The sequence below is a fragment of the Cricetulus griseus genome, chromosome 3 (assembly GCF_003668045.3).
Source record: "Cricetulus griseus strain 17A/GY chromosome 3, alternate assembly CriGri-PICRH-1.0, whole genome shotgun sequence".
In the NCBI taxonomy this organism is placed as follows: domain Eukaryota; kingdom Metazoa; phylum Chordata; class Mammalia; order Rodentia; family Cricetidae; genus Cricetulus; species Cricetulus griseus.
The window spans coordinates 48,384,607-48,409,486 of NC_048596.1; the positions used below are offsets into that span (position 1 = coordinate 48,384,607).

At 40.8% G+C, this 24,880-nt stretch overlaps 2 protein-coding genes across 2 annotated transcripts; both read left to right on the forward strand.

Moving 5' to 3' along the window:
* Positions 1-3,940: 3,940 nt before the first annotated feature.
* Positions 3,941-8,000, forward strand: LOC100763434 (olfactory receptor 5A1). Its single transcript, XM_027406834.2, is given in 4 exon segments — positions 3,941-4,138; positions 4,140-4,898; positions 4,900-4,944; positions 7,821-8,000. Coding segments are annotated over 4 exon segments (1,182 nt in total).
* A 1,539-nt stretch (positions 8,001-9,539) lies between these two features.
* On the forward strand, positions 9,540-11,190 carry LOC100759084 (E3 ubiquitin-protein ligase RAD18). Its single transcript, XM_027406634.2, has one exon. It carries the CDS (start codon positions 9,540-9,542, stop codon positions 11,031-11,033), a length of 1,494 nt encoding a protein of 497 aa, XP_027262435.1. The 3' UTR covers positions 11,034-11,190.
* The last annotated feature ends 13,690 nt before the right edge of the window (positions 11,191-24,880 follow it).

Sequence of the window (24,880 nt, forward strand, 5' to 3'; positions counted from 1 at the left end):
TGGAATTCAGTTGTAGAGAGGGAGGAGTGATGAACAAAGGGGTCAAGACCAGACTGGAGAAACCCACAGAAATATCTGACCTAAGCAAGTGGAAGCTCATGGACCCCAGCATAGTACTGAACCATCATAGTACTGAACCAGGGTCCCTGAGCTTGGGTGACAGTTAGGAGGCCTGGGCAGTCTATGGGGCCTCTTGCAGTGGAACCAGTATTTATCCTAGTGCACAAATGGACTTTGGGATCCCATGCCCCCATGGAGGGATACTCTATCAGCCTAAATATATGGGGGGGGGGCTAGACAGACTTTGATGATTCCCCCATGGAAGGCCTTACTCTCCCTGGTGAGTGGGAACTGAGGGGATTGGGAGGATGAGAGAAAGAGGGTACTGGGATTGATATGTAAAATAAGATTGTTTCTAATTTTAAAAAATGTTTTAAAACATGTTAAGGCCAGGCGTTGGTGGCTCACACCTTTAATCCCAGCACTCAAAAGGCAGAGTCAGGTAGACCTCTGTGAGTTTGAGGCCAGCCTGGTTCACAGAGCAAGTTCCAGGACAGCCTCTAAAGCAATGCAAAGAAACCCTGTCTGGAAAGAAAAAAGTGAATAAAATTGGTGTAAGATAAGAAAATAGAGAATTTGCTAATCCATTATGAGCAATCTGACCCAGAGTTGCATAGAGATGGATTCTATGGAAAACTGGCAAAGTATCTAACAAAGTTAGGCCTCTATATGAGCTCCAGGTCTCTTTCAAGAAAAAAGGCAGATTTGATAGTTTCAGAAGGCCTCAAAAGATGAATGCATTCCCAAGAGTGTGGAATCTGAGCAGGTGACTAGTTCCTAATGTTGGTCTCTCCTCTGTGACCCAGGAGACAAGTGATTTATGGTTTATCCTGCTTTAATTGGTTTCCTTTGATGTGAGTTGTGCATTCAGTTCTCTTCTTACATGTGACAGAGAAAATTCACAATCACCCTCTTGCTCTACTGAACCATTGCTGAAGAAGACCGAGGGAATCAATCCTTGCTAACAATAACAATGTGCTCAACTGAAAGAAGTGAGGAAATGAGATGCTCCCAGAACCTAGAAGTGGAAACATTTATTGGTCACTTCAGAATACCTGGATGCACCACAAAGTAGGAGTTGGATCACAAGAAAGGAAATCTCTTCAAAATTTTAGGTGAGTCCCTTAGACTCTGCCACAAGGTGTGCTGAGGGGCTCAGATCCAGGCACAATTTTGTAGAATTACAAGTGGCTTTGTCGAATCATCCTTCAGTGCTAGGTTTCACTTTGTAGTTGCTTTTGTGCAGCTTTAACACAGCAGTCAGATCCCTAGAAGGTTGATCTGAATATGTAGACTGCGTGAATATACAATAGCGTATGGAGACTGGGGACCAGATGGGAGGTCTACAAAAGCCTTTCCTCGTTCAGCTGATGTTGAGGTCCTCGAGAACACAGACTTGGAGCTGTGGATTGGTGCTGAGATACTTAACCTATCTGATTTCTTTCATCAAAAAATGTTAACTTTGTAAAAATGCTATTGTTCCCTAATCGATCGTATCTAATATAGTTTGATGAACATTCTAGAATTGAAGTCAGAAAGCATCTCCTGCTTTGTTCCTTTTTTTTAAGATTGCTTTCACAAGGTAGGGTGGGTATAGTCAGAAGTGATTCAGTAAGAACTTGAAGAGGCTGGAAGAAAGAAATTTTAATGTTTTTCACAATACAGAAATGATAAATACTTGACAAGATAATTTATTTAGGCTGCTTTAAACATCATAAAATGAAAACATGTACAGAAACATTACATGGTCATGTCATTAGTTTTTATTAGTTATTAGTTATTGCAAATAACGTTTTTTTATTCCATAGCCAGATTAGAGAGATGTCTCAGTTGTGAAGTGCTTGTCCTACAAGCATGAGACCCTGGATTTTGATCCTCAACACCACATAAAAAGCCAAGTGTTGTGACATGCATTTGTAATCCAGTATTGAGGAGGTAGAGATAGGTGGATCCTTCAAGTCCTCAGGCCAGCCAGGCCAGCCAAGTTTAAGAAGTCCAGGTTCAGGAAGACACCTCTCTCAAAAATTAAGATAGAGAGTAAATGAGCTAGACACCCAATTTTGGTCTGTGTTCTCTACATGCACATACATACAGATGTACATGTGCACACACAAGATGCATGACCAACATTGAGGGACATTTATTTTGGAGACAAGATCTCACTATGTTGTACATGTTATGTTGGTCTTGAACTTGTGAACTCAAGCAATCCTCTACCTTATCCTCCCGAGTGATGTGGCTACCTGCATGCAACACCAGACCTGGCTATGAGAAACTTCTAAACTATTAAAATTCGTGGCTAGGATTAGCAAAAAGAAGAAGGGTAGAGAGAAGGGAAATGGAATGGAAAGATGGATGAATGTAGTACTTGGTGTTTTACAATCAGTCCTATCTGCATTGCTCCTAATAGACCAAGTCTTTCTTATTTGGTTTCTGACAATGGTCAGTTTAATCATAGTTTTTCAGTGTCACCTAAGGAAATACTATGAAGGGTGTCAGTCAAATGTCTTAAAGGAAGCGTAGTTATTAGATATACTACTTTTTGATGTCATCTTTCAATTTCCTTCTCTTTTCATTTCCTGAGCAAGCAAAAATATAGGTTGAGCCCAGTGAGGAAGGAAACTTTCTCATAAAAAGAAATGTGAGAAAAAGCTGGGGAGAAATGGCCAAGATAAGCTTTATCTGAAACAAAAGAAGAAGTATTGGCCCTTTTCATTAATAAGAAGCAACTGAAAACCCAGCTTAGGTAGAAACAGCAATCACTAGTGGATGAGGAAAACAATGTGGCAATGTAAGGATACCTCTGGGATTAGCAGTATCATGGCAGGTTTAACCCAGGTCTCTGTGTGCTTTGCCGCAGCCATGTTCTGTCTCAGAGCTCTGTGGCTGCACACTCAGCAGGTGCCACTACAGACAGCTGAGTGTTCCAGGTCATTAGTTATTAGAGTCATTTTGGACAGTAATGGACTACCTTATAGTTTCATCGTCCTCAAAAAGTATAAATTACCTTCCTTTCACGGAAAGCAGGACCTGCTTTCCTGCCCCTTTCCTGAAAGAATATTTAAGAAAAACATGTTATGGCTGTCCATGTGTGTATGTGTGGGTTTTATATGCATTATGTGGATATGTGCATGTGTGTTTGAACATGTGTGGAAAGGCCAGAGTTAGATGTTAGGTATCTTAATAGCTCTCCACTTTGGTTTTTTGTTGGTTTGTTTTGCAGTTTGTTTTTGACACAGGGTATCTCACCAAATATTGTCATTAACGGCTAGACTGGATAACCAACTACAATATCTCCATGTCTGAACTGGCCCCCATCCTCCCAGCACTGAGGTTACAGATGTACTCTGCCAGCCCCTGGCTTCCACGTGGGCACTGGGAACCTGCATCGAGACTTGGGTCCTCATGCTTAAATAGCATGAACTAATGGAACCATCTTCTTGGCCCTAGTTGTCCTGTTACTGGCAGCGCTTTCAATGACCTTCTCATTTCCCTGTTCATTTACACACCAGTGTTTCTGGAATAAGTTCTGTTGACAAAGACACCTAAGAGTCTTTCAAGTTTTACCTTTCTGCCTGCATCTCGCACGTAATAGCCCACAAGACTGTATGTTTTCTTCAAGCGTGAACAGGCTCTCTAGATTATAATTATGCCTCCACAGGGATGTTTTATATCTTACCTGGCTATAGGCTTTTATAAGAGGCTTTGACTTACCCAGCTCAACAAGAACATTGTTTTACATGCTACGGTTCTTAAATAAGAGCAAAGCAGGAATTGATATATTTTACTGAGAAACAATGAGGCTCAACATTCTGGGATGAGGTGGGCTTTTGGGAGATGAATAATAAAATAATCTTCCCTCACCTTTCCTTAGCAGTCAATGTCAAGCAAATCTATGTCGAGAGATGGAAACCATACATCTGTGGCCATGTTTGTCCTCCTGGGGCTCTTGGACCAAGCAGAACTGCAGCTCATCCTTTTTCCTGTCTTCCTAGGAACCTACCTCATGACTCTGATTTGGAACCTGAGCCTCATAATCCTCATCAGGATGGACTCTCACCTGCAAACCCCCATGTACTTTTTTTCTCAGTTTCTTGTCACTCATAGATATCTGCTAGTCTTCTTCCATAAGCCCAAGGACGCTTTCAGACTTCTTCAAAGCTGAGAAAACAATCTCCTTTGTTGCTTGTGCCACTCAATATTTTGTTTTGACCTGGATGGGTATGTCTGAGTGCTGCTTGCTGGCTGCCCTGGCCTATGACAGATATGTGGCCATTGGTAGCCCTCTGCAGTACTCAGCCATCATGGCCCCAAGCCTTTGCTGGAGGATAGTTGTTTGTGTCCATGGGAGTGGTTTCCTTAGTAGTTTTGTTCAAACAGTTGCTTGTTTTACACTCTACTACTGTGGGCCAAATGTCATTCACCATTTCTTCTGTGACATGCCTCAGATCATTCCCTTGTCTTGCTCTGATCCCTTCGTCAGCCAGTTGGTTCTTTTCCTGGCAGCTGTTTTTGTTGAGTTTGGCTCTTTTCTTGTTATCCTCTTACCCTTTGTCTTCATTGCAGTTTCTATCATGAAAATAGCCTCATTCAAGGGCTGTGTCAAGGCCCTCAAGACCTGTGGCTTCCACCTGGTCACAGTGACTCTCTTCTATGGCACAGTCCTCTCTGTGTACATGAACCACAGCTCTCAGCACTCCACAAACCAGGACAAGGTGCTGTCTGTGGTCTATGCCATCCTCATCCCCATGTTAAACTCTCTGATCTACAGTCTGAGGAATGCAGAGATCAAGGGGGCCCGCAAGAGAATGATGAAGAAAGCAGCACACTTACCTCAGAAAGGGTAGCATCTGGGCAGGTACCATCCCTAAGGGGAAGGCCAAAGTAAGACTGTGGAGGACACCTTTTATATTAATAGCTGCAAAGATAGATGTGATAATAACCTGGCTTCCCTGATTCCTGGTGTGTGTTAGATGTTTCCAGGTGGTCTGTCTAAGACAATGTCATTGAAACTGAACACAGTTTAAAAATCCTGTTTCTCAGTGCCTTCTGGTTATTACAAGACCTTTGCACTCACGAGCTTAGTACCTATGGTTGCCTACAATCAACATGTTAGCATGACTGGGGAAAGGGCCACAAGCTCTCAGCCTTAAGGTAAGGAACTATTTGAAAGTTGATGACTATTATAGGATAGAGCATTATTTTTTAAAAGGGATGGTCTCTCACAGTTGGATGGCCATATACCCGTGCATATATGAGTAGCAATAATTGGACTCAGTGGGTCATTTTTTAATGGAGAGCATGAAATCGAAAGGGGAATGTGATGATTATTATGGGAAGATTTTGAAGGTTGTGGGATATAGATATGAGCAAAACGTACTGTATGAATTTATGGAATTCACAAATATTTTTAACAAAAAAGAAAAAAGCTTCTAATGCTTGTAACTAGATCCCAGGCAGATGAAACCTTAATATTACAGTGGTTTTTATAATAAAGTGTGTTTTAAGAGCTAGTACATAGGGAGAGATGGCAAGACAGCTTTTTCATTTCTTCACTGATTGTGGTGATTTTAATTTAGCAATCTTTCCATTATAGTAAGCATAAAGCTATGTGATGTATGAAATAAATGTATGGAAATTAAAAATGAGTTGAAATATTTTTTATAATTTTAGGCTCAAACAGGAACACATAATGAGAATAAATAAATGGTAAAGATAGAAGAAGGGAAGGGGAGAGAGAAAGAAAAAGGGAGTGAAGGAGAGAAATCAGGAAAGAAGAGAAAGAAGAAAAAGAGAGAAAGGGAGAAGAGATGAAGGCAAGGGAGGGTGCAATGGAAAGAAGGGGAAAAGAAGGGAGAAAAGAGAAGAAAGGGAAAAATTATATGAGGAGAGGAGACATAGTGGGAACATACAATGTTTTTTAGGTTGCTTCTTAAATAAATAATCCTTTCCCTCCATATTGAAGTAGCTTTCTTGAAGCAGTAAGGTCACGTTCAAGGTATCCCTCAGCTATGTGGTGGTTTTTAGGTCAGACTGGCCTATAGGATACCCCATCTAAATAAATAAATAGATAAATAGATAAATAAATAAATAAATAAATCATGATCATATTTATACATGAGATCTTTAAAGGGTAGGCAGAGAAAATAAAGGAAGAAAAGAACAAATACAGATATATCACAAAAAAATAAAACAATAGTGAGGTATGCAGAGGAGAGAATGGGAGATACAGATTAAAGAGTTGAATTCAAAGTAGAAAATAGGATTGAACAAATCCTAAGGTCTAGTATATAGCGTGGAGATATGATTATAAGCAGTATATTTCATTAAGTGTTTCATTTCTGATGCATAATTCCCCCATCCAGTTAATGGGAAGAAACAATCAACCCTGAAAAGCAGATGTAGGATCATTTCCCATGTATGTGTGATAAACAAGACACCAGGGAACACAATGGGACTTACTCATGACAGAGCCACAACTTGTGATTCAACTATGAGAGCTGATAGTAGTCAATTTGAGTTGAGTTCTGGCTCTGGCCCTTAGAGCTATGTGACTTTGGGTAGATAATCTCTTGAAGCCTAAGTATTCTTATCTAATATGAGTCTATGAGCAGTAACTAATTAGCAGAGTAGCTCCTTAGTGGGAATTAACTTGAATAAAAAATTACTAAGCAGTAAATTACATTACAGAGATATAGTAAGTGGTACAGTGGTGACAAAAGCAGACAAACCAGTGGGACAGAATACAGAGCCCAGAATTAAAGCCTAACACATGTACTCATCTGGTGTGCAGCAAAAGCTTCAGAAAGTCATAACAAACAATCATCTCTTCAATACAGGGTACTGGAAAAACTATGTTTCTGCATGCAAAATCAACAAATGTGGTCCCTTATCTTACACAAACATCCATTCAAGGTAATCTTGGTCTAAGAGATTTAAGCATAAGGCATGACTCCAAAAGTCTCCAAGAAGAAAGTATATAGGAACATTCCCAACTCCTAGACAATAATTTCTTAGAAAGTTCATCTAAGTTCATGTTCAAAAAAGCAAAAGCCAATGAATAGGATTACTTGTTATCATTGAATCTGAAGGCCGCATCCTCATTTTTTTGTTTTTTGTTTTATTTGAGACAGGGTCCTATTATGTAGACCAGGCTGGTCTGGAACTCACAGAAGTCCTGCCTCTGCCTTCTCTGGTATTACAGGCCTGCACCATCATGTCCAGCTACATCCAGGTGTTTGAATACCTGTTTCAGCTTGTGGCACTGTTTTGAAAGGTTATGGAACCTTTGAGACAGAGTCCCTTGCTAGCATGTGTTGGCCAATAGGTGGCAGTCCTTTGAAGGTTATATCTGGCCCCTTCATGTTTCAGTCCAGCTGATAAGTCACTTGTGACCTGTGCCCTATAACCTGTGACCTGCTCACCTGCTACTATGCCTTCTCCACCATGATGTCTTGAAACCTTCATTCAAAATAAAATGTTACTTCTGTTGGGTATTTTTCATCATAGGGACAAGAAAAGCAACTAATACACATCACCTGAATAACACCTGCATAGAAAAGGAAACAGAAAAATGAAAGGCTAGCTAGAGGCTAGGAACAAATATTTGCAAACCACATATCTGATAATGGATTAATAGCCAATTCCTATGAAGATCCTATGCAACTCAACAGCAAGAAACATGTGGTCCAATTAAAAATGAGCAAATGTTGTGATTAGACTAAACATTCATCCAAAGATAATTTTACAATGACCAACAGGCCTACAAGAAGTTCATGAGCATCCTTAGCTTGGATGAAAATGCAAATGAAAACAGACCGAGTTATGTCCTTGTGTCTGTTTTGAATAGCTGTGATCAAACAAAACAAGAGATCACAAGTGTGGGCAAGCAAGTGGAGAAAAGCGAATCTCCTTACGCCATTGGGACTGAGTGTTGGTGACCCATTGTGGTAATACTATGGAGGCGCCTACAAAAAACAGCAAAAAAATTTCAAATGATGCAGCTATCCTCCTTGTGTGTGTATGTATAGAGGAAGTGGAACCAACACCTCCAAAAGATATCTGACCCCATGTTCACTGCAGCATCATTCAAGGAGCCAAGATGTGGAGACAATAGAGGTGTTTTTCTATGAATAAGTAGATAAAGATACACACATGCATACACATACACAAACACACCACAAATTCAAACAAAAGAGGTCACTGGAAAATATTAAGCGACTGGCTTAAAATGATTAGGGTTTACCTCTGAACCTTTAGTTAAAACCAACCCCATTCAAACAATGGTGATTGAGAACAGAAAAGAAATCTCTCCATTCACCTGTTTCTCCTCGGAAAATGGTTATGAGAGCTAGGCAACAATTACATGCTTTTGTAATTTAACTATCAATGTAATAAAAATCAATTATATACAGTCCTAACAATCCAGTCGTTTCTATGCTTGTAGAAAGGATCTCTGGTTTCATTACGATATACACAGACATCTGTTGTTATCTTTAATTTAATTTCTATAAAATAAAAATAGATTACTACTCATGCTAGTGAGAGGACTCAGCAGGTAAGGGTGTTTTCCTACAAAGCCATTGACCTGAGTTCAAGCCTCTGGCCTCCACATGCACACACCAATAAACAGATGTAAATTATATTATATTATATTATATTAATAACTCTTCGGGCATCCCTACTACACCAGAAGACCTGAGAATTACACATTATATTGCTAAAAAAAAACTTACACAAACTTGTAAATATGAAAGCTTAATAATCCTTAGTAAAGGAGGTCCACACTGTAGACCTATTGTTACCTACACTGAATATTCATTAGAAATTCTCAGTTAGAAAATGAAAATAAGCTAGTCTTGGTATCTCAAATCTGTAATATAATATTCAGGAGGCTAAGGCAGGAGGACATAAATTCAAGGATATCCTGTTCCACATAATGAGTTCTAAGTCAGCCTGAGCCATGTAGTGAAACCTCATGTCAAAAAAATAAACAGATGAACAGACAACATACTACTGACTGTATGATACTCCAGAAAAGACAAAATTATGGAGACATTTAAAATATCAGTGCTTTCCAGTGGCCATTCATTCACTAGGGAGAAATGGACAGAGCACAGAGAAACACTTAGGACTATAAGATACTGTAATGTTGACTGCCTGTTATCATATGCTTGTCAAAGCTCACAATGATCAGCATCACAAGCGGAGCATAAATGAAAACTAGTTATGTGTTGGATGATAATGTTCCTGTGAGGATTTATCGATTGCAACAAAAACACCACTGTAATGCAGTGTCAGTAAATGAGGAAGGCTTCACTCACATGTGTATGGGTAGGAGAGAGGATGAGGACTCTGTTTACTTCCTGCTCAACTCTGATATGCAACTAGACTTACTTTAAAAAAACTAAAGTCTGGGGAATTTCGAGTAAAGGAGCTTCGCGGCAGGCCGGTAGCTGGCAGGCTTGTCAGGTGCGACCATGGAGGCCCTGGCTGAACCGCGGTGGCCTCCGGGGCTGGCGATGATGAAGATGATGAAGACAATAGATGATTTGCTTCGCTGTGGGATTTGCTTTGAGTATTTCAACATTGCAGTGATAATCCCCCAGTGCTCTCACAACTATTGTTCTCTCTGTATAAGAAAATTTTTGTCCTATAAAACTCAGTGCCCAACTTGTTGTGTGGCAGTAACAGAACCAGACCTGAGAAATAACCGTCTTTTAGATGAACTGGTAAGAAGCATGAATTTTGCACAGACTCGCCTGTTGCAGTTTGCCTTAGAGTCACCACCCATATCTCCTGTGTCTTCGGCCTCAAAGAACGTTGCTGTTAAAGTACATAATGCTGAAGCCATTAAACATCCTGTTAATCAGGGGAACAGGTTAATGGACAAGTTCCTGGTTAGAGAAACTGGTGGTTGTGTATCAGAGTTGTTGGGAAAAGAAAATGACAGGAAATTCAGCCCTCAAAAGGAGATAAATACCTCTGCTGAGATTAAAGAGACAAGTCTCATAGGAAAGACTGTACTTGGTCTTTCAGATGCTAATGGTCCTGTGACACCCTCTACATCCACCGTGAAACTGGACTCTAAAGTGTCTTGTCCTGTTTGTGGGGTCAACATTCCAGAAAATCACATCAACAAGCATTTAGATGGTTGCTTGTCACGTGAAGAGAAGAAGGAGTGCCTTAGAAGTTCTGCTCACAAAAGGAAGCCGCTGCCCAAAACTGTATATAACTTGCTCTCTGATCGTGATTTAAAGAAAAAGATGAAACAGCATGGCTTATCTACTCACGGAAACAAACAGCAGCTTATCAAACGGCACCAAGAATTTGTACACATGTACAATGCCCAGTGTGATGCTTTGCATCCTGAATCAGCTGCTGAAATCGTCCAAGAAATTGAAAACATGGAGAAGACCAGGATGCGCCTTGAAGCGAGTAAACTCAATGAAAACGTCATGATTTTTACAAAAGACCAAACAGAGAAGGAAATAGATGGAATTCACAGTAAATATCGTAAAAAGCATCAAAATGAATTCCAGCTTCTGGTGGATCAGGCCAAAAAAAGATACAAGAAAACTGGCATAATGTCTAAAGCTATAGTAATAGGAAAAGATGGACCTGTGGAGAAGCTGTCGTCTGCAATCACAGGACAAGAATATAATGTGAACTTGTCGGAAACAGTCTCAGTAACAAACCACTTTCCTCGGTCCAAACTGGACTCCCCAGGACAGTCGGAGCCTGAGAGACCGGATGATTCTTCTAATTGTACTGATATTCTTCTCTCCTCAGAATCAGATTCATGCAATAGTTCCAGTTCGGACATCATAAGAGACCTTCTGGAAGAAGAGGAAGCCTGGGAAGCATCTCACAGAAACTATCAGAACAGAGAAATAAACCCACAACAGAATCACCGCACTAGAGCCACCGAAAGTGCTGAGATTGAACCAAGAAACAAGCGGAATAGGAACTAGTATGGGCTTTTGTCAGCATTTCCATATGGTGACCAGAATATGATGTTTTTTATTGCCATGTGTGGTTTCATATTTAGCAATGCCCAGGGAAGATGTTTAATGCTAAATGTAATAATTTATTTTCATTCTTCTTTGCCTTTCTAGAAAAAAAAAAAAAGAAAAGTTGTGAAATGAACCTTAACCCTTCTTGGTCAGTTGCTTCTTTCCTTTAAGATGTTTCTCCCCTAAAACCACATTGACCTGTTTTGCCCAACGCACACATTCCTTAGTGGGGATGTTTGCCTCGGCTTGACTTCTCTATTTCAGGATATTTTAAAGTCGTTTTTCACTTTTTTCCATTGGGGAACCAACCCCAGCAACAGCTTCTTTTTGTCCTCTTGATGGTAACAAGCTGGTAAGAGTATATATGCTTTTGTCACAGTTCACCCTCTTGCCTGATGCCAGGCCACCAGCAGTTACTGGTTAGTACCTAAGTTAAATGTTTTTGGTTGTTAGACATACCTGTGTTTTACATATAGAGTAAGTTTATAATATAAAGTCACAAAGTTAGTTTTATAATTTTTGAAAAGTCAGGAAAGGAAGTACTGTAAGGTAAGGTAACAGTCATAGTAACTCTGAAACATATGTATATGCTTCTGAAATGGCATCTAACAATTATTTCTGTTAGTATTTTTCCACTGGGGTCAGGCAGATCTCTAACACTTTGAATCCCAGCTGTTAAATAAACAAACAAAAAAAATGAAATAAATGGATTTTATCAATGAATACACAGTTTGTAATTTCCTTGAAATAGTGTCTTGAGAGTATTTGAATAAAGGCTATAAATCTTTAAAAAAAAAAAAAAACTAAACTCTACCTTTTAAAGACAAAAGCATGAAGCTTGACATTCATAGTCATGGACTGTGGTTGGCTGGGCTTCTGCTACTGTTCCTACAGGGACTTGTAGTTGATCTGTGTAGGCATAACCAGTTATTTTTTGTCTTGGGGAGCCTGGGCTCTGCTTAGAAGCAGCCTGTCTCCCAGGAGATTCCAACCTAATAAGCAGTGTTCTGAGAGCTAATGGGATAGAGTAGAATGTGTATGCCGAACTGGGGCCCCAGCACCTCATTGTGTAGACACGATCTTACCCCTCTGTTTTAGCTTTCCCTCTTAGACATATCTCATAGTCCTGGGACCACAGAACCTGGTCCAATTCAGTCTTTTGATGGGATGGCTCTGGGAAAGGCTGTCTGAACACAAGATGGGGAGAAGGACTGCTAGAAACCTAGTTGTTTTGCGTTACATTTTCAGCTGAAGGGTCAGTTTTCAGTCCTCCCCACCCTGTGCAGGTTCCTACTAAATTACTTTCTAGGGTTGTTCATGAGAAGTATCAATTCACTTCTCTCTAATTTTTCCTACCCACTTATGTTAACTACTATTCTTGTAGCTATGACAGAACAGCCAACAGAAATAATTTGCTGAAGGAAGGATTTGTTTAAGGGAATAAGACAGCATGATGGCAGATGGCTCTAATACGGGGCGGTGGGAGATTGCCTGAGAGAAGAGGAGAAACAGGCTGGCTACAATGATTCACTCCCCTCAGGGAGCTCCACCTTCTGAAGCCTGCAAACCCTCTTAAGACAGCGCCATCTGCTGGGAAAAGAGTTTAAACACATGAACCTTTAGGGACATTCCATATTCAAATCACATTTTAAACATTTATTTATTTAGTTGTGGGGCGAGGATACATACACCACAGCTTCCATGTGAATATCACAGAATTGTTTGCAAGGATTTATTCTCTCTTCCACCATGTGGATCCTGGAGTTTTGAACTAAAGTCATCTGACTTGGCTGAAGCTTTAACTGCTAAACCATCTCCCTGGCCCACATTTCAGTGATTCTACTTAATATTTTTTTTTAATTTAGTATCATTTGTAGGTGAACTTTAGGAAAGAGTAAGAAACCTATGTGGATTTAACCCAAATGTTTAACACAAAATTAAAAGTATTTACCAATTTTTATAGCCATTTCATATTTCTGGCATAAATAAATGATTAACATACTATTACTCATGTTGTGTTTTCAAAAACTTAAGATAATGTAACTTTTAAATCATTTAACACATTCAATTGCTAATCCTTAAGTAGAAAATTTGTTTTAATTTTCCTTTTTCTCTCGAAATAGAAATTGTTTGTTTACACATGTCTAATCACATTTATTTCACCCTAATTTTCCATTTAATACTTCTCTCACAAAACTAACTAGCATACATTGTTATCTTAGCATTTCCACAGTGAAGTGTTATTCTCGGGTGGCAAATATACATAAATGCATGAACATTTAAATTGTAAAAGAATCACATTTTTTCTCACTCCAAAATTATAATTAAAATTTTAAAAATTTAAATTGCAATCTGTGGGAGGAGACCAAAAACCTGAGGAATTCTGTATTGAAAGGCCAGGATAAAGAAGACCCCTCCTCAGCAGATAAAATAAGACCTAGAATATAGGGTGGCTAGCTGGTTCAGCAACTCTGTTCCAGGAAAAGGCTAACCATAAAAAGTTAGATTAGAATCTTACAAACGATCTTAAGGAGCAGGGAGTTTCCCCTTGTGATTTCCCTCGGGACCTTTCACTGGCATTCTTGGTATTTTGAGTTGGGGTTTCTTCCCTCACTGGTATTCTTGGTATTTTGGGTTGTAGTTTCTTCCCTCGGGACCTTCCACTGGTATTCTTGGTATTTTGGGTTGTGGATTCTTCCTTTAAAAACCCCTATTCCCAGCCATTTGGGGTCGAAACTCCTCTACCCCTGCATGGGATAAGAGTCTCGGCCCCAGCGTGCTGGTTCCTGTCAATAAATCTTGTGTGATTGCAGCAAGGATGGTCTCTCATGAGTTCTTGGGGGGGGGTCGCATCATCCCGAGACTCGAGTGAGGGTCTCCCCTCTTCGGGGGAACTTTCAGTATCAAATACAGAAGAACAAAAAACCTAAATACCTGTTCTTACACACTTTAATTGACCTGAAAAAACAAGGTCTACCAATGCACAATTTTTATGAATTTCACTTTTAAAAACAATTTTAAAAACAATTCTTTCATTAACTCTCTAAAATTAGCATACAAATTGGGAGCATGGGGTAGGAGAGAGGGAGCTAGGAGAATGACAAAGGGAGAAGAGGAGGGGAGAAGAGGACATGAGGGAGCAGGAAGGTTAAGTCCGGGGAAGAATGGAGGAGAGCAAGATAAGAGATATCATAAGAGAGTGAGCCATTATAGTTTTAAAGAGAAATCTGTCACTAGTAGAATGTCCAGAGGATGACACCAACTAACAATCTAAGCAATAGTGGAGAGGCTACCTTAAATGCCCTTCCCCTATAATGAGACTGAGACCTTATATGCCATTCTAGAGTCTTCATCCATTAGCTGATACAAGCAGAAGCAGACACCCACAGCTAAACACTGAACTGAATTTCTGGAATCCAGTTGCAGAGAGGGAGGAGTGATGAGCAAAGGGGTCAAAATTGGGCTGGTGAAACTCACAGAAACAGCTGACCTGAACAAGGGGGAGCTCATGGACCCCATACTGATAGCTGGGAAACCAGCATAGGACTGATCCAGACCCCCTGAACATGGGTGTCAGTGAGGAGGCCTTGGCAATCTATGGGGCCTCTAGTAGTAGATCAGTATTTATCCCTAGCATACAAATGGACTTTGGGAGCCCATTCCACATAGAGGGATACTCTCTCAGCCTAAATACACAGGGAGGGCCTAGGCCCTGTTCCAAATGATGTGACAGATTTGAAAATCCCCATGGAAGGCCTCACCCTCCCTGGGGAGTAGAAGGGGCATGGGAAAGGGGGTTAGTGGGAGGCAGGGGAGGAAGGAAAGGAGAGAGAACTGGGATTTACATATAAAACAAGTTTGTTTCTAATTTAAATGAAAATAGAAAAAATAATAAAATTAGCATATATAATAATGGGTTTCATTATGGCACTTTTATAAATTGACCCTTTTTAAAAAATGGATTTATGTGTTGTTGCAATAGAGTATGTTAATTATTAAATAGTCATAAAAATCATATTTGCCTGAGATCTCTACCAAAAAAACTTGTTTCTATATGTTTCATTCATTTTAGTTTTTTCATTGTTGGTTTTTAGGGGTTTGGGTTTTTTTGTTTGTTTGTTTTTGTTTGTTTAAGTAGGCCTAGACATTTTCTAAGCATAAATAACAGGACAATTTAAACATTCTGAGACAAATCAGTAAGATATATTAAAATGCTAATATTAATTCACTCATTCAACAAATATAGATCAAATGCATTTGATGAGCCAAACACTAGTCCAATGTCAGAATGCTGAGGATCAGTTATCAGTGACTGGAGAAAGGTAGCCAAGAGAGCACTGTGAAGTCATCTCCCTCCAAACAGACAGCCTGATAACAGCATAGAAATGCTTACTAAAGAGAGGCTGCACCCCATCCTGCTGTGCACATCACCAGGAACTCCGAGGAAAATCACCTTTGGAAAAGAGAGTACAGTCAACTAAACAGGCCATAGTAGTCAGCTATCCATTGCTACAATGAGATGCCTGAGGCAATTAACTTAAAAGACATAAATTATTTTAGCCACAGTTCTGGATGGTGTAGTCTAAGACGGGATAGTCCAGTTGCTTTATGGCTGTGATGAGAGCACTGGTGCCAGTGGTGGGGAGCACACTGGAGTAAATTTCCCACATCCTGAGCCAGCATAACAGGGCCTCAGACCTTAGCACACCTGACCCTATGATGGAAGTGCCATTCAGGCTCTCAAACTTAGCACGCAGGCAGCACTGTCTGGCAAAATGTTGAAACAAAGACCTACTCCATCAAAGCCCGTAGTTCTGGGAAGGTCTCTAAGTGTGCTAATCTTGCTTTGGGGGCTTCTGTAGTTCCTCTTCTGGCTTACTATTCTTGTTAACTGAAGTGTATCAGCCCAGAATATGGGTTTTATGCTTAAAGCTCACCCTGAGAAATGCCACACTGGGATCCCAAACACCAGTGTAGTCACCAGCAGGTTAGTGGACTTTCTATTGGCTTGAATCCATGACTGAGCAGTCTTTTCTGGTGGATGCCCCATAACACCAGGAGGGAGAGAGACAGAGAGACTGGGTCCAACGCACTTACACGATATAGGACCTGTGACCATTGAATAGGCTCCAACCTGTCAAAGATTCCACCACCTCCCAATTGTCTCATTCTAGAAATCCAGTGGTTGGTTGGTTGGTTGGTTGGTTTGTTTGTTTGTTTGGTTGGTTGGTTGGTTGGTTGGCTTTGGTTTTTTGAGACAGGGTTTCTCTGTGGCTTTGGAGGCTGTCCTGGAACTAGCTCTTATAGACCAGGCTGGTCTTGAACTCACAGAGATCCACCTGCCTCTGCCTCCGGAATGCTGGGAGTAAAAGCATGTGACACCAACAACGCTCAGCATGAATCCAGTTGTTAATACAGGTGCTTTGACAGGAATCATATGCACTCACAGAGACTGAAGCAGCAAGCACAGGGCCTGCATAGGTCTGCACCAGGTCATCTGTGTATATGTTAGCTTCGTGTTTCTGTGGAACTCCTGACAGTGTGAGTGGATATATCTCTGACTTTTTTGCCTGTTACTGGGACTCTTTTCTTCCTATTGGGTTCCGTTGTCCGGCCTCAATATGAGGGGTTCTGCCTTGTCTTATTGAATCTTGTTTTGTTCTGTTTGACTGTCATCTCTTGGAGGCCAGCTCTTTTCTGAAGAGAAAACAGAAGGGAGTTGTTCTGGGGGAAGGTGGGGTGATAGGTATCTGGAAGGAGTAGAAACTATGGTCAGGATATATTGTATGAGAGAAGAATCTATCTTCAATTACACACTCATACACTACACACACATATAGACAGATACTGATATATATATTTTTAGAAAGACATGTGCTTCGGAAGAAGCCTCCAAGACAGCACATCTGGAATGACTCAGCACCATCATTCCACATTGAATGAACACTACATTGAATACAATAAAAATGCAATCATGATCCATAAGTTTGAAGTGATATTAATGAAAACAAATGAATTGAATCAAAGTTAGTCGAAGTAAAACAGATGCGTTAAGGCCATCCTGCAGAGTGACTCAGAGGAAGAGCTCATGCCTAGCATGTGGGTCAAGTCAGAGCATGCTTTTAAAATGAGGACAAAGGTTAGCTGGCTGAAGTAGAAATCTCATGCATGTCCTTCTGTTGGAAAACCACCAAAGACGACATCTGTGATACAAAACAATTCTAGAGCCTCCCAAGATGTAAATCCACCAACACCAAAAAGGTTAAATGCAGAAAGAACACCGACTTTGTCTTGTAACAAAAGCAGGAACTAGAAGGGAAATAGGTGGCAGGTACACAAAGAACATGCCCAGTGGTCAGTGGCATCTGTCACAGGATACATGAGGTGACAGGAGAGCAGGCCAGTGGTGCAAGGCTTCTCAGAAGCTGAGTCTTCTTGGTTAGGCTCACAACATACATCCCAGCAGTAGCAGCCCGGCCCAGATGGAGTCTCACTGATGCTTGCATTGCAGGCTGAGGGTCAAGGTCAGGGGTCAGATGGGCCCTGCAAGCCCCTTCCTCAGCTCACAGCTATCAGAAATGAATTGAGAGTCAGTGTATGGCTTTCCTTTTTCTGCATCATGTGGATCAAGCTTTCTTCTTCAAGATTGCATAAGATAAAAAGCATCCAGATTGCTGATTTGTAAGACAGAAGTTTTAGTAGAACAAACACTACCCTGCCATATACCACCAAACCAGTCTTTATGCGTGTTGACTTTCCTATGTGTGCAGGCCCTGAAGCAAAGTCTAACATCATAGTTTTATTTCAGAACTTGGCTGCTGTTTTGCTTCTAGAATGTGGCCCATAAAAGTCTGTGGTCTGCCTGTCTTCCAGCTAGACAATGCCAGCCAACCATCTGGCCTGGCAGCTCTGAAGAGAGATGCTTCCACACCCAGCTTGCAAAGGCTCCAAGCCATGATTGTGAGTGACTGCTGTGGCTATTCCTGTGCTTGTGGGAAGAGGGGCCATCGAGCCAGCCATACTACACAGGAGCCTTGCCAGCGTTGGGAGGGGAATGGAAGAGGTGAAGCTCTGGTATAAACAGTCGATTTATGTCTGCAAAGGTGAGACACCGGGAGCTCAGGAAGGTTGTGCATAGATCATGCACAAGGGTGTAGAGAACATTAGTTGTGCAAGCAGGATGGCTCCCCCTGCTCAGTTTTACATCAGGGGATCCAATCAGCTATATGAACACAGGTTAGTAAAGTACAAATGTGTGGGTGATTACATAAGAGGTGAGCAGTGCACTTGTCCAATTTTCAATAATTAAAAATTGTGTGTGTGTGTGTGTGTGTGTGTGTGTGTGTGTGTGTGTGTGTGTGTGTTGAGGGAAAGGGTGCATGTGAAGGGCAGAAGACAATGTTGAGTAGTCAATTCTCTACTCCACTACATAGGACTCAAGTAATCAGATTTTGCAGTAAGTCCCTTTGGGGGCTGAGCTATGTCATTGGCCCATTTGTTCAGTTTTAAGACTAAAAATAGAAAATGATTTATCTTGGAGTGGGGATTAAACATCTCATAAAAACCCGTGTTGTGCAACATGCCCTTGCAGGTGTGTCCAGCCTTTTCGCATGGCAGCTTGACATGGTCATCTACATCACACTGGAGAACAAAGCACTTAAGTTACAAAAGCTGGTAGCAAAGAGATCTCATAGTATTTTGAGTAAGTATATGATTTTGTGTTGGACCACGTCCATAACTGTTCTTAGCCTCTTGTGTCCCATAAAGCATGGATCGACTACACTCGATCAGTTTGCATAATATAATCATATATTGCTACAAAGAATTGGGGGTAATTGGTAAATCATAAGACCAGCAACCAGGTGTCTACCAAACTTTACATATCAAACCATGAAATTGGCTTAAAATAGATATATAAAATGCATATCAGAGACACTGTAGAAAGAAGTTTCTTTGACCAAACATAGGGGGAACTGCCCATTCACCAATCTATAAACAATACGTTGGTAACAAGAAGGATGGGTATTTGGGGACAGACAAAAAGAATTACTTGTAGAGAGAAACAGGCAAGTGTCATGTCCTAGGACCTCAACTTCCTTAGCCCTCTATCTGGACCCACGAGGGTCTGATGGGAATTGTCTACTTAGCTTTGATTCCTTTCTCTCCAAATAGCCTCATCTATAATTTGTCTGCCTGCATGTATCCCTCAACAGATGGAGAGTTGTAGCCCTGGTCCAAGTACAAAGTTCTGCAGTTTTGTTCTTTGCTGGAAGCTAAAATAGGCATGGAGGCTCAGACAAACATCTATTCTGAACTTGATTAGCGCCAGCCCATCTGGGAAAGATTTGGAGAGGTTGAAAAACTGAGAGACACACCCTGAATTGCAGTGGCTTTTCTGAAATGAATTCTATATTCCACTTACAGGCCCTCTTTAGAGAAGAGAGCTGTGACTTGTCCTGTTTCAAACAGTTCTCAAATGCTGCTTTTTGGCATCCAAAACATTCTACTATGAATCTGTTTATTCGCCCACTAATAAGCACACTAGTCTGGAAAGTGGGACCTAACATATGCTTTGCTCCTTTTGCTTCTCTCCAGTTTTACATGAATATTTATTAATAAGCCTCCTTGATAACCAAGCACAAAAGTACTTTCTCTATTCTCAATGCATAAAGATTTCACTGCTGATAAATATACACTGAACCAAACAACAGAGATTTTTGGTAAAGATTTTAAATTTAAAATCTTTGTTCTCCAGAAAAAGAGCTACTGATGATTGATGTAGCAGCAGGAGCTGCTCCCTGCAACCCCAAACCATGAGGGTTTTTGTTGTTGTTGTTGTTGTTGTTGTTGTTGTTGTTGTTGTTTAAACTGATATAATAATCAATTTGTGGCTGTGTTATTTCAGTGGTGTCTGACATTACAAGAATTTCAGGTTAATTTCCATCTTAAAAATTGGCAAATCAAAGGATAGGAGCTCGGCAAACTAGAGCAAAAGTAAACCAATATGGGGGGGAAGGGTAGCTCGAAGAAAATGGAGATGGGACCCTGGTGTGGTGACTCAGACCTTTAATCCCAGAACTCGGGAGACAGAGGCAGGCGGATCTCTTTTTCAAGCCAACCTGTTTACTCAGCTAATTCCAGGCCAGCCAGAGCTACATGGTGAGACCCTGTCTCGGGAAAAACAACTATATAAAAAAAGAAAAAGTAAGTGGGGCTATCCAGGTATCTGAGGGGTTGGCACAAGGAAGCATCCCTGTATAAAATCACCTCCGTCAACCAGGTCCCTTTCCCATTCTCTGTGGACTTCTGACGTGCAAAGACATCAAGCAGATTCCTACCTCACTTTTTATTGTGAATCATTTTCACTGTGATGAAAACAATTCATTTTCTCTTAATTTCTGGGTGCTACTCCCAGTATTGTCCCTGCCTGCATGGTTCTCTGTGGGTGCCAACCAACTCCTCTGGGGCTCAGCAAAGAGAACCCCCATCCAAGATCCCTGGGTCTCCAAAAGCCTCCTATTTTGAAATACAGCTTTTCTTTTTTTGCTCATTCTTTCTTTCGAAACGTTTTCTTTTGGAGTAAAACTTACAGAAGAAAAGTGTTAACTCTGTCTTAATGGAAATCGAGTTAGCAGCCTCAGCCTGAAAAGCAAAGCAAAAAATGAGAAGATGACCTCCCATCCATGTGCATATGGTTGGACTCCCTGAGTTTAGACAAATAAATAAATAAATTTAAAAGGACAACATGAAGTTGGGAAGGGGATGTGGCTGGGAGTCCTGGAGGGACTAAAAGGAATATATGATGAAGGTATATTGCAGACATGTATAAGATTTTCAAAGTATAAAAAACTGGGGAAAAAAGACAACTAAACTATACAAAAGCTAGATGAATAAACATATGTATGAAAATGTACCTTCTATGTGCAGGAATATAATTACTGAGATTCCTGTTCCACAAGGTTAATAGGCTTAATTGGGTAAGAAAACTGAGCAGCTAAAATCACTGTGATCAAAATGTGAGCATGAAAGGCAAAGAAGCTCTTGGTCACAAGAAACATTTATATTAGAATTGGAAGTAAACCAGCCTCATGCAAGAGATTGTGAAGTAGAGAGTGAAGACAACTCAATAGGTAGCGATGTTGATATTGAATAAAGATCTGATTAGTGCCAGGTGGTGGCAGCACAAGCCTTTAATCCCAGCACTTGGGAGGCAGAGGCAGGCAGATCTCAGTGAGTTCGAGGCCAACCTAGTCTACAAAGCTTGGCAGAGAAATCTTGTCTTAAAAACCAAGAAACAAAAAATATATTATATGTATACATATATATAACAATATACATATATAACAAATAATGTAGAAAATGCCACATAGAATTAGAAATCAAAGTAGAAGACAATAATATAAAATTGAACTTAAATTTATCTCACTAGCATACTGTACACATTAGATCGAATTCTCTGGTATATTCTCCTAAAATTTTATTTGACTTTATGTTTTATAGCACATTAGCATTGGTGTTTTAATGAGTATATTTGCAACAAAGCCCAGAGAGAAATACAGAGGTACTTAGAAGTAAAACATCCTGATTCTCATAATGAACTGAAAACATTGTGTCAGCTTGTATTTCTTCCATAGAAACCAGCAAAAACTTCAACTCAACATAGGTCCAAAGTCTTGCATCAGGCCTCTCTAACAAATCTAAGATAAAGGTTCATTTTAAAAGTTTAGCAAATATATATATGGTAGCATGGTTAAAAATCTCAGGACCTGAATTCGATTTCCTATTTTACTATGGACAATATTGGACTCTATTGACCATTCGTGGTTTCAGATTTTTGTGATGAAACTAAACAGCTAAAGTGAACCTGCCTGACAACCCAATTAGCATGATTAAATCTAAGATAATTTTATCAACAAGCTATCTACACAGAAACTTGCAGGGTTAGGCCCCTGTGGGATGTTGCTGCCACCTATTGGAAGTGTGGCCAAACTGCACACAGCCTTCAGAGTATGTTGAAAGTGTAGAGAGAGCACTGGCCTAGTGTGCACAGATCCTGACTACACACCCACCAAAGGAAATAGTAATAATTTTCTAAGATATCTCACCCACTTTGGGGGCCTGCCATAAGACCCCAGCACCTAGCAGTGACTGATCACCCTCAAACATGTTACATGCCCTGTGCTCTACACACTGCACAAGGGTCTCTCCATGACAGAATTACTAAACAAACTGTGCTCTATTCATACAACAGAAATTTACACAACAATCAAAATGAGTGAACATGCAGTAGCAACATGGACAAATGACAAATGCTTGGTGCTGAGAGAAAAGAACTAGGCTCAAGTTGTGTTTCCTGCAACCTAATGGGTTGACTTTGTTCATTCTGTCTTTGGAAGCTAAACATTGACACTGGCCTTCGTATCAAGTTCAGGGCATCCTCTCAGTGACAGCATCTACCACTGTCATTCTTACACTGCTTTTAAAAACTAATTCTTCCCCCCTTAGCTATCCTTGTTGAATTCAGGGACTTCTCCCTTTGCGTCTAAGATATTTCATGCAGATCTCTCACAACAAACTCAAGTTAGCACTCATGTTTCCACGAAACACTGGATTCTTTGTTCTAAACTGTGCCAGGAGAGACCAGTCTGCTGTAGAATATTCCTTTACACTATGTGAATATATGTCACTGTGATTGGTTTAATAAACAAGCTGGGGGGGGCAGGGGAGGAGGGGAGGGAGAGGGGAGTAAAATTGACATGTAAAACAATCTTGTTTCTCATTCAAATAAAAAAATTCAAAAAAAAAAGTAGTCACTCTCAGAGACACGATGCTTGAGTGGTTTGGTCTCTGCTCTAAAAGATGTTGGTGCTTACCCTTTGGAAAGAAGTTCATATCCACAAAAATGATCCTTGAGATTGTATAGTCTTACCCTAAGGTAAATAATAATAATAATAATAATAATAATAATAATAATAATAATAATAAACAAGCTGGCTGGCCAGTAGGTGAACAGGATACAGTTAAGGGGGAAAGCCAAACTGAGAATGATGGGATGAAGAAGAGCAGAGTCAGGGAGTCACCAGGCAGATGCAGAGGGAGCAGGAGATGAATGTAATAAAGTTACCACCATGTGTCAGAGAGTAAATAAAGAATGTGGGCCAACTTAAAATGTGAGAATTAGTTAGTAATAAGCCTGACCATGGTTATTTGGGACTGGGAGGTCGGGACAAGAAACTTCCACTTACATCAGTCACCTTGGTAAACCGTGTTACATTTACTCCCAGATGAGCACACTGAGATTTCAAAATCCGTAATGTGTTATGCAATCTAATTCCATAGAAAATCCTGCCTGATAACAGTTTGGTTTTTTGTTTTGTTTTGTTTTTTGCTTGTTTTTTTTTTTTTCGAAACAGGGTTTCTGCTTGATAACAGTTTTAAAGTATGTTGTCCATATGGTCTCCAGCATACTGCCAAAACAATCTAGAAATATCATTCAGGCTTAAGAGAAATAATTTATCTCCCCCAAACCCATGTGTTGCTCTCTCCTGCTGGACCATACTGATATGAGATGGCAGGAGTGGAGGCTGACTTGCTGGATCTTGAGAGGATAGGTATCATTTTGCAAAGCAATAAATTGATATGAACTTAAATATTTACCAAGCATGTGTCTTCTTCAGACAGGCACTATTTCCATGGCCACATAAAACCATAATCATTGGAGGATTTCAAGTTACCAAATTCATTTGAGTCTAACCAAATGCCTCCATTCTAAGTATCAAGGTCTTCCCCCCCACCCCAGCCCACCCCCGCACACATCAAGGGTGATGGGTCAGCTGATAAAGTACTTGCCATACAAACATGAGGACCTGACTTCTATTCCCAGTACCCACATTTAAAAAGTCAGATATGCTCCTTCTCTGCTCTTCTCTTTTCCCACCTATGCGCTCTCTTTGCCTCTCTATGGTGACCGGCCATGGCGGTCAGCCATTACCCCTGTTCCTCTTCTCTCTTAGTCTCCCTACTCTGCCAGGCCATATAATAAACTGGTTAACATGTCTCAAAAAAAAAAAAGTCAGATATGAGTCTTCCCTGGCCATCCGCCATGGTGGATGGATGAAAGGCCCGAGCTAACAAGGGGTTAGCTTGTTAAACAACTGCAATAAAGCCTCTTGCTGTTTGCATCAAGTTTCCGCCTCCACCTGGTGATTGGGGTGGCCACGGTCCTGGACCAAGATCCTGGGAGCCTGAGCCTCCCGGGGTCTTTCATTTGGGGGCTCATCCTGGATTTGCGACCACCCCTCACCTGAGTGGAGTTGATCTTGGAGGTAAGCGGGTACCCTGTATTGTCTTGTCTACTGTCTGCCGGCTCTGTCTATTCTGTATTCTGTAAAAGCGCTTTTGGTTGTTTGCAGTCACTCGGGTCTTGGGAGGAGACAGAGAGTGTGAGCAGCAGACGACGTGCTAGGAGATCACCGACTGCCACCCTGGGAGTCGTTCCAGGAAGTCTGGGGGAACCTCAGGGATGCTTGGGAGATTCCCGTCTGGGAGCCGGTGAGGGTACAGTAGTTCTCCTAGACTGGGGAAGTTATACGCCCTCCCGGCCGTCTGTATTTCTGGAATGGTTTTGTCTGTCTAGGTGGAGACAGACATCTGTTAGTTTTTGTCTGTGTGTCTTGGGTTTCTGTTTTGTCTTATTTGTGACTTTGATGATGGGACCTACCATAACCACCCACCTCAGTCTGACTTTTGACCACTGGACAGACGTTAAGGACCAGAGTCAGTCAGTTAAAGTTATGACACCCCCT